Genomic DNA, 14803 nt, shown 5'->3' on the forward strand with positions numbered 1-14803 from the left:
TTTTTGTTCCACTGAGAGAGGTCCTGTGAGGAGCACTGGTCATTACAGGATTATAATGTCTGATGTCCTCTACTTCCAGATTATGGTCCTAAAGGTTCTCACTTTAACATTCCACGGTATAAAAATATGTCTGCAACCACTGCTTTTAGTATATGATGCAGCAATAAGCTCAGAAATGTCTCATGCTTTCTTTTATTACTTGTTTTTACACAGACTTTGACTTATTTATTTTATCTATATGTTTGATACATAGGTTACATGGAATGCCACCAATATTCAATAAGAAATTCACTAATTTACTTAAAAAACAGATATTTTAAAGACTTCATTTTCCTGATGTGTATTAAGACATCTAGAATATTCAGTCAGTTTAAAGCAATTTGATACACCTGAGCTAAATTCCACACATTTTTGGAACCTCTTGGTATCCTACTGATAAAGCCTGGTCTTTGGTATTTAAACCTTTATGGGATTTAGTTTTCTATTTGTCTCCCACAATCCTCACACTGCAATAGTGCCATCATATATTCTATACTCTTGCTTTTAAGCTTCAGCATAATGTGCGGGAAAACAATGGTGATGAAAAAAAAAAGAATAGGTCTTTGAATTTTAAAAGTTTTATAGCTGGTGATCCCTCCTTTGTTCTCCCAATGAGGACCTCCACCTGTTTCTGATGATGTGAGCCAGAGCCTGTCCCTTTTAAGAGGCTGATCCCTCCTGATCTCTTTGATGTAACCTGACCTAACGGTTCCAACAAGCAGGATCTGACGATCATGGACAGACCCTCAGCAGCAAGTTTGCACAAATCAGAACTAACAGCAATAGGGGAGATTGGAGATGGGGATGTGCACGCATTACTGTTAGGGCCAAAAAATTGAACGGGGGCTCATGGAGCTACGAGGTGTCTGAACACCAAGCAGCAAGCAGTCACATGATCAATGCTGCCAGCCCAGACTTAAGCAGTAAAACCTGTGAATCTGTAAGGGCACATGAAACTGATCGAAGATGAAAGACGAGCTCTGACTTTCTCAGGAGGCCTGGAGTTCGGGTGTGGGGGTATACAGGGGCACTTCAGGGGGTCTGCCTAATTCTTGGATTAATTCAGGATAAATTTGAGTCTATGCTAAACAAAGATGGCAAGAAATGTGGAATGAGAATTATAAGCGAAAGACAGAAATAAGATTTTGAAACTGAATAAGCTGTAGAAAAACACCATACACTTAACAGTAGTGCGTCTAAACCCTGTTTTCTTTGTTTTGTTTTTTTCCTTGAATCAGTTTGCGCTCCTATTGCATGGCACTTTGGATCAAACCATCTGCAACTCACTTGTCTTTAATCAGATGAATATTTCACCACCAGAGCAGTGAGAGTGTCAGAGACCAACATCCATCTGCGAATGATTTAAGGGTTTCATTTTTTGAAGATGACACATGATAAAACAAGGAGGTATGGGTCAAAATGACTATAGACTCAGTTTCAGTCTGTGACAGAGCCTCTGCTCCTGCATGGGCCCTCACACATGTTTTAATCTAGCCAGGCATGTGTTTGAAGTTCCCATTGAGTACCATCAGATTCAACATACCTGGCTCACAAAACATCACTTAGACAAAAAACTGAGAGAATATACTAAGCTTTTTAGTGATACTGTCTTATTAGATGATTGTTGCCATGATACCTAATCAAAAACTATTAACTTTTTGATCAACTCTTTTTTTCTTTATTGATGTTGTTATTTTCACAGTAAAATTATAAATCCCAACAGGTACAACTGTTGATTTAAGAAGGTAATTCTTAAGTGTTGCATTGATTGCACTGGAAAAAAAAAAGAAATGGTTTTAGTAAGAGAACTCTATGGGGCGGATAAAAAGTCTCTTGGAGGTATGATCATAACCAAATTGGAAGTTAGCCATTTTGGATCTAAGCCACCTTTGTGTAGTTGTACAGAGGTTATATCTAAATATATTCCCCCTAAGCATTATGATCTACCAGTGTTAAAACTAAAAATTTAATAAAATGGTATAATCTCAATATGCAAGATCTGAGTGACAAAACGTAGAATGTGGACAAGTTCTGACCGCTGAGAAAAGCAGGTCACCTTTAATTGGCTGAGGCCATCAAACAAACATGGCAGCTCCTCACATCAACAACAGCAATCAGATGTTTATTTCACAACACACACTTAAAAGAGTCTAAGTCTAAATGTCTAAAATCAAACTTCCATGTCAAAGATTAAACTGAAATGAACAAATTCAAAGTGGTGCAACAGGTTTCCTTCAGTTTAAATTCTTTACTTCTGTTCAGCTTATGAGTTAATTGGAATTTGCCATTTAAACTGTGTCTTACGAAGGAAGAGCTGATTTTTCTCAGATTGAAAATTGTGACTTCACTGGATTTTTCCTTTTGTTGTGGACATGGCGGTATGGGGAATTAAGATTTCATGATCTGTTAATTGATGTGGCTCTTAATCAAGATACAAAATTTCCAGTGCATAGCAAACTAAATATGATATCAATACCTTTCAAGCCCAAAACTAATGATCAGTTTTGCAAAACTGGTCTACAGTTGCCATTATAGTCTTTCCCGACTTTAATTCTGCTCACTGAGAAAATAAAGTATAATGCATTCCAAATGATTAAAATACTGATCAATTATTTGTGAGTTAGGCACCATCCCGCATTCTGGTAACGCACCTGGTTAAGTCTCAAAAATATTGAGCTCAGATGGCATTTCTCATTATTTCCTCACCCTAAATGGATAAAACACCATCTATATATCTGTATATATATATATATAGATGTATATATTATATATATATATTCAAACCATAACAGTGTAATTTTTCTAAAACGTTTACTTGTTTCTCGGTTGTCCTGTGCTCACTTCTTCATGTTCTGTTTTGTATTTTTTCAGCAAAAGATTTTATTTATTTATTTATATAATAACACAAGATATTTAAGTCATAAAGTTTGACTTAAGTGTGTCCTTGACAAAAGCAAAGCCTTTCCTGGGAAGCTCACCTCAACCGTAACCAGGCATTCCTATGATAAAAAGCTGGCTTTCCATCAGGATGCTTTGCTCCACTTCAAATATACAGCTAGAGCAGGAAAGTTTGGGAAGGACTGAAGTGGGAGGAAGGACGCAAACAGGAGAAGAAAGAGTGATGGCTGCTTTGATCTTCAGAGACTGAGTCTGGATGAAAAAACAGAGTCCTTTTCAAGAACAGGAGCAACTCAGAAAGCAAAAAATAATCTAATCAAATTAACAAATACAACAGATATATAATAACTTCGTATTCTATATTGATGGAAATATTTCCCAATTTTTTACAAATATTTGTGTCGCTTGTTTTTTCTCTGTCAGTGTGTATTCTCACTTCATAAATTTGCTGTGGTATGGGAAATGGGCATTTCAAGGCCAGTAAAAGCTACCACATCAAATAAAAAATTTGTGGATCAAAAGAACCAACGCATCCACATTTTTCCCTGCATAAAAAAAAAAAAAAGAAAAAAAAAATGGGGGTAGTCTGCCACGCTTGATCGTGCCCTGAGTCCTGCCCCCGCGCCAGCGATTGGCTGGATGGACGCACATGGGGGGAAAGTTTGAATAAAATACAAGAGCATGGCACAAGTGTTGTTGTTCAGGCTTGTGCGCTTGATCCAGATGCGCCTTTATATGTCTTGTTAAAGAGAATTTCCCAAATTTAAACCGAGATCAGTACTTTTTTATAGATGACTAAATGGTCGAATAGGGCTAATTTATCTCAGATTTTAAGTTTTAACAAATCTAAACGCTTTGTCAACAACTGTTAATTCGCTTAGGAAAGTTTTATCCCTCGTTTACAGTTCTATTTGTAGAAGCATATGAGATGACAGGCGTGAGAATGTTTCCATCCCTGCTGCTGATGCTGTTTCTGCTGGTGCTGATGCAGTCCGGCGCGCTTTGCGCACGGAGGTTCCGGGGCGGCCGCAACTCGCAGCCGCGCCGCTCGCCGCCTCCTCCCACGCACCGGGCAGACCGGGGCGACACCACGGAGAGCTTTCCTCTGGACTTCACCGCAGTGGAGGAGAACATGGATAATTTCATGACGCAGGTGAAGAACCTGGCGCAGTCCCTGTATCCCTGCTCGGCACAGAAGCTTGATCATGACATGAAGCTGAATCTTCTGGTGAACACTTCTGTCACCTGCAACGATGGGAGTCCTGCCGGGTATGTAGCCACTTACTCTAGAGTTTAGGTAGTTATGTGGTCAAATTAAGCATCGTTATCACCTGAGCTGCGCTGCTCTGCTCCAAAATACTAGGCTTTCATGTTCACCTCTTTCTGAAAATGAACCTGTTTCTTAACCTAGTCAAATTAATTCCCTGCATGAAGCCAAATAATTGATGCATTATGTTAATTTTGTTGCATGAACAGAATGGAGTTTAAAGTTACATGAAAGGGAACATGGGAAAGATTTATTTTTGAGGACTGTATATGTGGTTCTAATGCGTTCAGTTTACTTTATTCCCCCTTTTTGGAGTAAATTTGATCTTTTCCAAATAAAATGAAACAACCAAAAAAAAAGAAAAAAAACAGACCCGGTCAGGATCAGGTAGGAGCTGGACAGCTGCTTTGCGTCAGCGAAGCGTGAAATTTGTGGAGAGCCACATGGCCCATGGTTCATTTCCTTTGCTTTAAATTAGAATGCAGGATTTGCACTGCAGAAAGCTAAGTTTGCAGACCCATGCCCATTGCAGACTTTTTGAGAGATTATGGGAGATGAACTGTGTCTGAAGTTTTTATTTGAAACCTGTATTTGGCTGGAAAATAAAATACAAACGTTCAAATTTAGCTAATATGTTCATAAAAGAAGGATCTTTACAAAACATGTTATGTGGTGTGACAGGACATTAATCACAAAACCCACATCTAAGATGTTTTATTCTTATTATATCATCTGTATGTGTAATATCTGTATATAACGACCACTAGATTATACTGTAAATGTGTCAAATATATAATTTTTTGCTTAAAAATTTCATGTTGTCCATCATTGGAAGCCTCCTCGATCTATTACATCAGATTGTGGATCAGGTAGCTCTTCCAAAGTAGGAAAGGAAATATTGCCCTTTTACTATTGTCTTTATTGAGTTTGGGACATGACAGTCAGAGCGAGGGATAGTGTCTTCCTTTTGGCCCTCCCCAAATGTAAACCCACATATATAACTCAGGGTTTTTTTTTTTTTTACTTTAGTTTTGTATGTTTGTGTAGAAAAAAATCCTGTGGGTGATGGCAATATAGTGAGGTAAACATTGGGTCAGAAATTGTCAAAACTCCAAAGGCATAATATGGCCAGAAGATCAGCATCCATAAACTTTATGAAAAAAATTACAAAGATAAACTAACTCACTCAAAAAGTGCCCTTCAAAATACACTCTATTGCTGTCCTCATTTATGCCAAATCAAATGTTTTTGCATGACTTTCTTTTGTGCAAAGAGCCAGTCCTAGAGGAGTTTAGTCATGGAGTAAATTTCATGTCTCTTTATGGATTTAGAATCCTGTCTAATTCCTCAAAGTCATAATGCCATGTGGTAAGAATAGTCTGCTTTCACTGTAAACCTCTTAGCGCTTCAGAGACCCAGCACTTCTGGCAGATGGCCATTCACAGCTAGGTTGCTAATCCATATAAACGGCATTTTCCTGAGACCTATTAATCACAGCTACACTCATCCAAGGATACAACCTTTAAGCCCTGCAGACAGGAATGGTGTTGTGTTTCACCTCCTGGAGTAGCACTTGTTCAGTATGTCATAGCGGCACCTTTATATTGTAGCTTTTTAACTTTCCCAAGAACATTTTATTTTATTTTTTATTGGTGCATGGCTAAGGGCCCTCATCCTGCATTGATGACTTTTGCTGGCAAAGGTAACATGAAAATTATTTGAGGCCAAAAAGTACAATTTGTTGGTCTGAACAAGCATTTGAAAAGTTCAAGCCAAGACTGTGGTTTTTAAACTCACTGAGATGTCTTTTGGCAGTCTCTCAAGATGAGTCATTAGTAAAGCTGAGGAAATAGAAAAAAGTTAAACTCTCATTTAGGAGCTTCTGCGTCTAACATAAGATTTGTTCGGTTTGAATGAAATTAAGTATTTTTCACAAGTGCAATGCCCTCTTGTGGACTGAAAGCCGAAAGCGTGCTTCTCAAAGATTCCAGCATTAATGAAACTTGTTCTTCAATTCTTGTGTCAAAAGATGGCTAACTCTGATTTTATATTATATGCCACAGTGCATACACAAGTCTTTAAACATGTCTAATTTCTCTGAAATTTTTTTTCTTTTTTATCAACACTGTGAAGGAGACAGAAGAATGATAAGCTGTAGCTCCAGAAATAATGGTGCTATACCTGAAATAAGGGTCAATATGATGTTTATCTCCTGCTCAGGCGTTACATCTAAGCTGAAAATACAAATAGGCTCATTGTTCTCAATAGTTGCTGTTTTCCGTCAGTCTTTACAGATAAATGTCAATATAGTAAAATATCCTTTTTTATTTCAAAGGGATGAGGTCACATTTGTTATATTGTTACCTTGTCTTCTTCCATCTGTATCCCATTGTTTAAAATATATTTGCACACAATATGCAGTCCATGAAATATACAATGACTCTTTTTTTCATGCAGGTACTATCTGAAAGAGTCCCGAGGCAGTAGACGCTGGCTGATATTCCTTGAAGGTGTGTTATTTATCAACTTTGTAACACATCAAACTAGGGATTTTATGATTATAGAATAGATATGTAATGGGTCCTTTTTTACCATTCCCTGTTCATCATTTTTAGGTGGCTGGTACTGCTTCAATAAGGAGAACTGTGATGGCCGATACGAGACCATGAGGCGGTTTATGAGTTCTTCTAAGTGGGCCCAAACTAAAAGAGGTCAGCTTGTTTGCACCACAGAGGGGGAAGCAGAACTTGCTTTCACGTTTTTGCAATGAAAAAGATCAGATATGATTTGCACTCATACACAGTGTTATTAAGACCTTACAACCAGTCTTAAAGTTGTTGCAAAATAGTTACCTGGCGCCCACTAAAAAGAAAGCATAGATTCCTTTCTCTGTCATTGCAGTGTAATGACTATAATCCTTTTGGTAATGATGATGAGTAAGAGGAGGATGTGTCTGGGGAATGGAGGGGAGCCAGGATGGCTAATGATACATCTGTCTCTGCAGGCACGGGGATCCTGTCTCCACTGCCAGAGGAAAACCCTCACTGGTGGAATGCAAACATGGTGTAAGCTGACTTTTGTTCCTATGCTTACCGATTGCTCTGACTAAAATCCCTACAGGCAGCTTTAACTTTATGTCAATTGTGCAGGTTCATTCCCTATTGCTCCAGTGATGTGTGGAGTGGTGCTACAGCCAAGACAGAGCAGAGTAAGAAATCTTGAAGTCCTCTCAATCAGGACAATCTGTTTATACTTAAATAATGGCTATTTTACAGCTCTTTTTTCTGATGTTTTTAGATGGATATGCCTTCATGGGCTCCCTTATTATCCAAGAGGTAGTCAAGAATCTTCTGACCAAAGGTCTAGACAATGCCAGAGTCCTTCTTTTAGCAGGAAGCAGGTATTTACATTTTAAATCTTAAAGTCAGGGGAGATTTGTTGTGTGCTTGGCGATGTGAATGTAATTTTAAATTTGTGTTTGCAGTGCTGGTGGTACTGGAGTTCTGCTGAATGTGGATCGTGTAGCTGAGCTCCTTGAGGGGATGGGGTATGCTGGGATACAGGTGCGAGGGCTGTCTGACTCAGGCTGGTTCTTAGACAACAAGCAGTATCACTGCACAGATTGTGTGGATACCATGAGCTGCACACCCACAGAGACTATCAAGAGAGGAATCAAGTAAGGGACAAAAACAAAATCAAAAAGTCATGACACAGTTGATTGTTTTATATGAAAAGCATTGTTGCTTATGTTGCTTTGTTGCGTCTTCTATAAGGTATTGGGGAAGTGTGGTACCCGAGAGGTGCAGACAAAGCCATGAAGGAGAGGAGTGGAATTGTTTCTTTGGATACAGAGTCTTCCCTTCAATAAAAAGTAAGTTTTTCATGTTGGGCCTCCTGCTGTCCTGTATAGCCCAAGACAATTGTAACTAGCATGGAACATTTTAATGAAACAAGAGAACGCAGAAGTTTTGATAAAAAGAAATCTTGTACTCCTGCTGGTCATATTTTGCTTATCAGGGATCAGCTCCTAGGTAGCAGTCTCAACAGAGACTCCCTGACTTCCCTCCCCCCTGACACCTTCTATAGCTCTTCTGGCATAGTTACTCCCGCTTGTCCTTGGCTGTCCTCTGGACCTCCTCCTGTGGGGACATGTCTGGAATACCTCCCTAGGGAGGCATGCAGGGGGCATGCAAAACAGATGTCCATGCCACCTCAGCTGACTTCCCTGGATTTGGTGGAGATGAAGCTCTTTTTCTAGGTGGCTGTGCACCCTGCAGAGAAAGCTTATTTCAGCCACTTTTATCCAGGATTGCATTCCTTTAGCCATGATCCAGATTTCATGACAATAAGGTAGTAATGTAGGCCATAGAATTAAGAACTTTGCCTTTTATCTCTTTTGCCTTTTATCTCAGCTCTCTTTTCACCATTAGGGACCAGTGCAGCAGCCGCATGATAGTGGCAGCTGCACTGATCTATCTATGGTTTTTCTGCTTCATTCCCTCCTCACTCGTGAACGGGAGACCAGGATACTTAAAACCCCTCAATTGAGATAGAAACTCTCCTCTGGCCTAAAGAGAAGGCAAGCCACCGTTCTCCAACCAAGAACCATGGCCTCTGATTTAGCAGAGCTTCATCAGATTTGGCAGAGCTTTGCACTGGGCTGAAAAGTGCCCCGGCAAAAGCTGTAAGTCCTAGTGGGAGGAAGCCAGCAGAACCACATCATTAACAAAAAGCAGGGGCAAATTTTGCTGGTCCACAGACCCTCCAGTCCAGTTAAGGCAATGAACAGAATCAGTGACAGAGGACAACACTGCCAAAATCCAAGATGGACTAGGAACAGCTCAAACTTAATGCCGGCAACTTGGACCAAACTCCTGCTTCACTTGACCGGATGGCTCTAAATGAAAGGCCCAAGACTCTGTACTCCTGGACTACTCCCCCAAGGCACCAAGGGGGCATGGTCAAATGCCTTCTCAAAGTCCACAAAACATATGTGGACTGGTTGGGCAAACTTCTATGAACCCTAAAGCACCCTGCAGATGATGTAGAGCTGTTGCAGTGTTCCACAGAAGGGAAGAAAACCACACTACTCCTGAAGCTGAAGTTCAACAAACACCAGAACTCTCCTCTCCAGTACCCTGGCATAGGCTTTCCTGGGGATGCTAAGAAGTGGGATCATCTTGTAGTTGGAACCCACCCTTCCATCCCGCTTCTCATGGAAGAGTACCACCACCACAGTCTGCCAGTCTAGGGGCACTTTCCGAAACACCACACAATGCTATAATGTTATATAATGTTATATGACATAAGAGGCGTGTCAATCATGACAGCCGGCAATACAAAGAGATCTAAGGTGCCCAGGAAAGATCTGATACAGCCCCAACAATTGCCAATGTTAAACAGGGGACTGGGGAAGGACATGCAGACCCAAAACAGCCCTTGGCCTACGGGTCCACGGGCAATTCCAGTGTAGAAGACAGTCTAGGCTGTCTTCTACACTGTCCAACCAATGGAGCTAGGTTCCAGAGTCCACCTCCTAAATAAGATTGGTTCATGGACTTAAAAAAATGTGTACTAGTCTAATCCTCTTTGTAGTTATTATTATTTTTTTTGTTGTTAAATGTTGTTCATAACTAACCATTAGAATACTAGGATTACACATGAATTATCAATTATGTTTTTTTTAAAACTGCTTTTTACTTTCGGACTGACCCCAAGACAGATAATGACCTTGGATCAAACCAGAATATCTCTGACCAACTGGTGGATACTGTTTATTGCCATAAAAGCAGAATGACTAGAACATAGGGATTTAATTTAACCACTTAGTTATAAAAAAAACAACAAGTATGAAATAACATTAGCATTGTGATTAAAGTGATACATGATGATAAACAAGAAACACCAGCTTTAAACTTAGTTCTGCAGAGAAGCAGAAAAATACAAAAAATATTAATCAGATGTTAAAGTAAAATTTTTTGCACTACTACAATAGAAGAGAAACAATGCTTGTTAGATTTACTAGTTTTACTTTGTAAAGAAGTTTGGCTGGTTTTATTTGTATAATTTTAGATATGCCAATATTTTGCACCATTTTGCTCCTCGTTTCCTGTGCAGGTCCTGTGTTTGTGGTCCAGTGGCTGTTTGATGAGGCCCAGTTGACAGTTGACAACATTCAGCTAACAGGGCAGCCTGTGCAAGAAGGCCAGTGGCGCTACATCCAGAATCTAGGCATTGAGCTGAGAAACACTCTAAAAGATGTCCCGTAAGACTGCATGGCAACGATTTAAGTAAAGAAATTCAAAATCTGTGTTTACTTATTCATTTTAATATTCGCATCTCCTTTTGTTCAGGGCTATGTTTGCTCCAGCATGCCTATCTCATGAAGTTATCACCAGAAGGTGAGTAAATGTATTGTCTTTAGAACAGTGGTCTCAAACTCAAATCCTCAAGCATTATTGTCATGCTGTTCTGCTTCAGTACATCTGACTCCTACATGCACTCATTAGCAGAGCTCAGCATAGCTTGACTGTATGCCAGTGAGGTAGTTTAGCTATTTAATTCAGGCGTGTAGGACAAGGGATGTGTTAAAAAGTTGCAAGACACCAGTTATTAAGTTTTTGAGTAGGAGACCACTGCTTAAGAGTGGTATGTTTTTTTCTACCATGAGCTAACAGCGCCCTCTTGTGTTGTGTATTAGCTACTGGATCGATGTGCAGGTCAAAGGGACTTCTCTTCCCCGAGCCCTGCACTGCTGGGACCGCAGCCTTCATGACAGCAGGAACAACAAGGCGCCACCCAAAGCCTGCCCTGTGCATCTGATTGACAATTGCCCCTGGCCTCACTGCAACCCCACCTGTCCAACCATCAGGGACCAATTCACTGGGCAGGAGATGACCGTGGTGCAGTTCCTGATGCACATGGGCTTTGACGTCCAGAAGATGGCCCAGCAGCAGGGCATGGACCCAAGCAAATTACTAGGCATGCTCAGCAGCGGCAGCTAAAGGGGCACATACTTCTATTGTAAGCTAGAACCAAGCAGGACTGGAGGGTCTCTCCAGCTTGTCTCCTATAACTTATACCTCTGCTCATTATCCCCACTTTGAATCCAATACCTCCTATCATCCTAAATGCTTCACTTTGATCCTGAAGTCAGGTTTAACACACCAGGCCCACCACCTTGACCAGGCACCACTTTCTGCTACCATAAACAATATTTTTTTTCTGAGTAAAAGCACCAACAACAAATATTTTGAATGTAATTCACTTTTCATGATGCAAACTGTCATTTGATATTTAATTTTGTGATCCTTTTGTAAAGAATAAGTTTAGTCAACACAATAATAATACAAAAATACTATTTGATATGTTAGTTAGTCAGTAGAGCCTATAACAAAAACTGTATCCATCACCTTTTGTCTTTTAGGGGTTTATTTACTATAGATGTCGAGTTTGTAATAGAAAAACATTTGAGCTTGTGTTTTTAGCAGAAACAGGGTAAAATGATAGAAAAGCACACAGTTAAGAAAGCTCTAAAACAACAAACAAAAAAACAAGCACTTGTTGCCTTTATTTAGTATTGAAGGTACATGAATAAAAAGAAGTCAGACATTTATGTTACAATAATTATGAAAATGAGCAGACAAAGCTGTAAGTACGTATGGGCTGCTTCAAGATTTTTAAAATATAAGATTGAGTAAAAATGTCACATTCAAAGAAAGACAATAGATCATGACAGAAAAGCAACAATACTTAAAACTGCTGCTAAAATGACCAAAAATACTCATTATTACAGTTTTCAGTACATTGACCTGTGCAAAAATATAAAAATAACTACTCAGTAAATTTACTAGCAGATTTCAAGTGCTATAATATTAACATATAATCTACTCGAATTAGATATATTACAAATAACAACACTAGTGTTGACCGATATAAATTGAAGGACCTGTGTAAAATACTGAGTGTGGTCCATCAGGTGTTTATTGCATAAAATTAAGTTTATTTTTATAATTATTTTCTCTTTAAAGAAAAATAAAAGCATGATTACCTGAAAAACGAATGACTTGTGAATTAGTTGCGATTCGTTCAGGTTGTTAGTGATCAGACAAAAGCTTTATAGTTATACTGCTCTTCACTTGCCAACTGTATTTTTAAAACAGTGTTACTCTAAGTGTGATAGATGACGGCCCATTTTAATTCCATACCATGACTGTCTGATTTTTACAATCAGAAATATTTCCGATAAAGATGTAGAAAGTGTCCCCTGGTGTCTCATTAAAAGACCTTCACTTGTAGCAATCATATGATAAAGACATTAAGGTGATTTATATATCATAACTTTATATTACCTCATTGTACCCTGATACTTTTAACTGGCCCATAACTTATATCAAATTTGCAGATTTTTGCTAATTAAGATTTTAAAATATCAGTTCTAACAATTTTCTGAAATGGTGCTAAGGTGGACCTGGAAACATGTCACCAGTAGCTACACACGCAGTACAAGCTATACTGCCATTGCATCTATACCTTCTTTTTATGGGCTGTGTCATCAAGAAAGGAGAGTTCAAACCTCATAGGAGGATGCAAACTCACATCAGGTCACCTCCATATAGCTAAACAGTAATCAAATCAATGCATGATGAACATTGAAAGGGAGACATTGTTGTGTATTGTATATTTTATGAGCATTTGTATAGATCTTTGGAAGTGTTCACCATTGTAACTCCCTTCTTATATTTCATCATAGAGATCATGTTTTAATATAATGACAATGTTTGTATGTAATGATGACTTTATAAATGATGTTTGTAAAGGACCTCTATTTTACATTACACCAGAAAAAAGAAGTATTACTAATTGTAATTTTATTCTGTATCATATGTTTTTTAACAAAAAAAGGTAACTCAAGCTACATTGGTAATTTTTACATATTTATTTTGTTATGTAAATCATATTTATAATTGCTATTTTCACAGAGAAGTGATTCTTTGTAAATTGTAAATACACTGTTGTTCTTTGCTTTGTGCTAATTGCATGTCTTTGTATCACACCCAAAAAGCTAGAGATTACATATATTATAAGGTGAACATTTCCGAGCAGTCTAATTATTTGTTATAATTCAGTAAACATGAGTATTGGTGGAGATAGAATAATATTTACTGTCTTTTGAGATAGTGATATACTTTAAAGGATCAGGAGACTTCATCATATCATTGGAGGACTTTCATCACGTCATAGCAACCTACAGTTGAAAAAGTATCCTAAGTAAGAAAAACAGATTAATAAAGTCTGTAAAGTTTTGAGGATAAAATGAACCCTAGACTTTAAATCTGTATCACAATTATGTCATTCCTTTTTAAATGAACAAATTTAATACCTTAAATGGATCTATCCTGCATTGTTCAGCTTTCTTTTTGTATTTTTTCACAAATTTGCTCTCTCAGAGTTTGAGAGCCTTTGTTTTTCTTTTCTAATCAGGTCAGGTAACATTACATGCGCCCTAGTTCAGCTATCCAAATAAGTTGAATTGCGACAAACATATTACATTTTATGTCTGATCTGAGTTTTTTTCCAAATACAGCTGATTTCATTTTATTTATCCATTTATCCAAGATATTTTTACATGGATGGATGGATGGATGGATGGATGGATGGATGGATGGATGGATGGTAGGTAGGTAGGTAGGTAGGTAGGTAGGTAGGTAGGTAGGTAGGTAGGTAGGTAGGTAGGTAGGTAGGTAGGTAGGTAGGTAGGTAGGAAAAAGCATAAAAAAAAGCATTTGTCTTAACTTGGTATAGGCTGTTTTTCTATCAAAAGGTTAAAAAAAGGAAGAATATGAAATGTATTGGAAAATATTAGCTTTTTTACTTTACTTTTAGCAAAATATTTTATTGACCAATTTAAACCCTTACATGTTAGACTATGTTTCATATACTGTGACCACCCAAATTCCAGATTTCAGAATTTCTGTGTATATAGAATGATTGCAATCTAACAGATGTTTAACTATCACAGAGGGTAATAAAACAAACCCAAATCTGGAGTATAAGAGCCAGCTTTGCTACCTGTGCCAGCCATTGTCAGTCACTTCCTTCAAGCTGCTCTCAAACACAAATGTTATGTTTGAGAAGAGATCTGACACATTCTGACACCCCATGCCTATCCCAGTTTGATTTTAATACGATGATCTATATGCAAGAGAGCATTTATCACTATTTATGGAGAAATCACACATGTAAAATCCCCCTGTTGGCAGGTCTACACACTTTAGAAATAATTTCAATCCCTACATTGTTGTCTTTAATAATTGTCCCGCTTCAATCTTTATCAGCTGCCTTTTGGCTCCATCTAAACTGTGAACTGTATTATGCAAATACAAATAGCTACAGTACCAGTGTGATAGCCTACAACAGGGCTATGTTAAATGAATATTAGATTTGTTTTGCCTCCAACAAGTTACCTATTGTTGTACTGGCCTTTCTGCTACTCTGGAAAAGCCATTCAAACAAGATAATCTGTCTGCGTCTCGTCAATGCAGTGTACTGTTCAGCTTTGCAAAGCAAAACATTGAGACAAAGGGTTTATTTAAATGG

At 38.4% G+C, this 14803-nt stretch overlaps 1 protein-coding gene across 1 annotated transcript; it reads left to right on the forward strand.

The window, feature by feature from the left end:
• Window positions 1-3641: 3641 nt before the first annotated feature.
• Window positions 3642-12358, forward strand: LOC107083190 (palmitoleoyl-protein carboxylesterase notum1a-like). Its single transcript, XM_015372205.1, has 11 exons — window positions 3642-4206; window positions 6662-6714; window positions 6820-6915; window positions 7209-7269; window positions 7354-7412; window positions 7502-7604; window positions 7689-7880; window positions 7978-8075; window positions 10322-10469; window positions 10558-10605; window positions 10905-12358. Exons 1-11 carry the CDS (start codon window positions 3866-3868, stop codon window positions 11206-11208), a joined length of 1503 nt encoding a protein of 500 aa, XP_015227691.1. The 5' UTR covers window positions 3642-3865; the 3' UTR covers window positions 11209-12358.
• The last annotated feature ends 2445 nt before the right edge of the window (window positions 12359-14803 follow it).

This window comes from Cyprinodon variegatus, unplaced genomic scaffold, assembly GCF_000732505.1.
Source record: "Cyprinodon variegatus isolate N-32 unplaced genomic scaffold, C_variegatus-1.0 Scaffold69, whole genome shotgun sequence".
NCBI classification, from domain to species: Eukaryota; Metazoa; Chordata; class Actinopteri; order Cyprinodontiformes; family Cyprinodontidae; genus Cyprinodon; species Cyprinodon variegatus.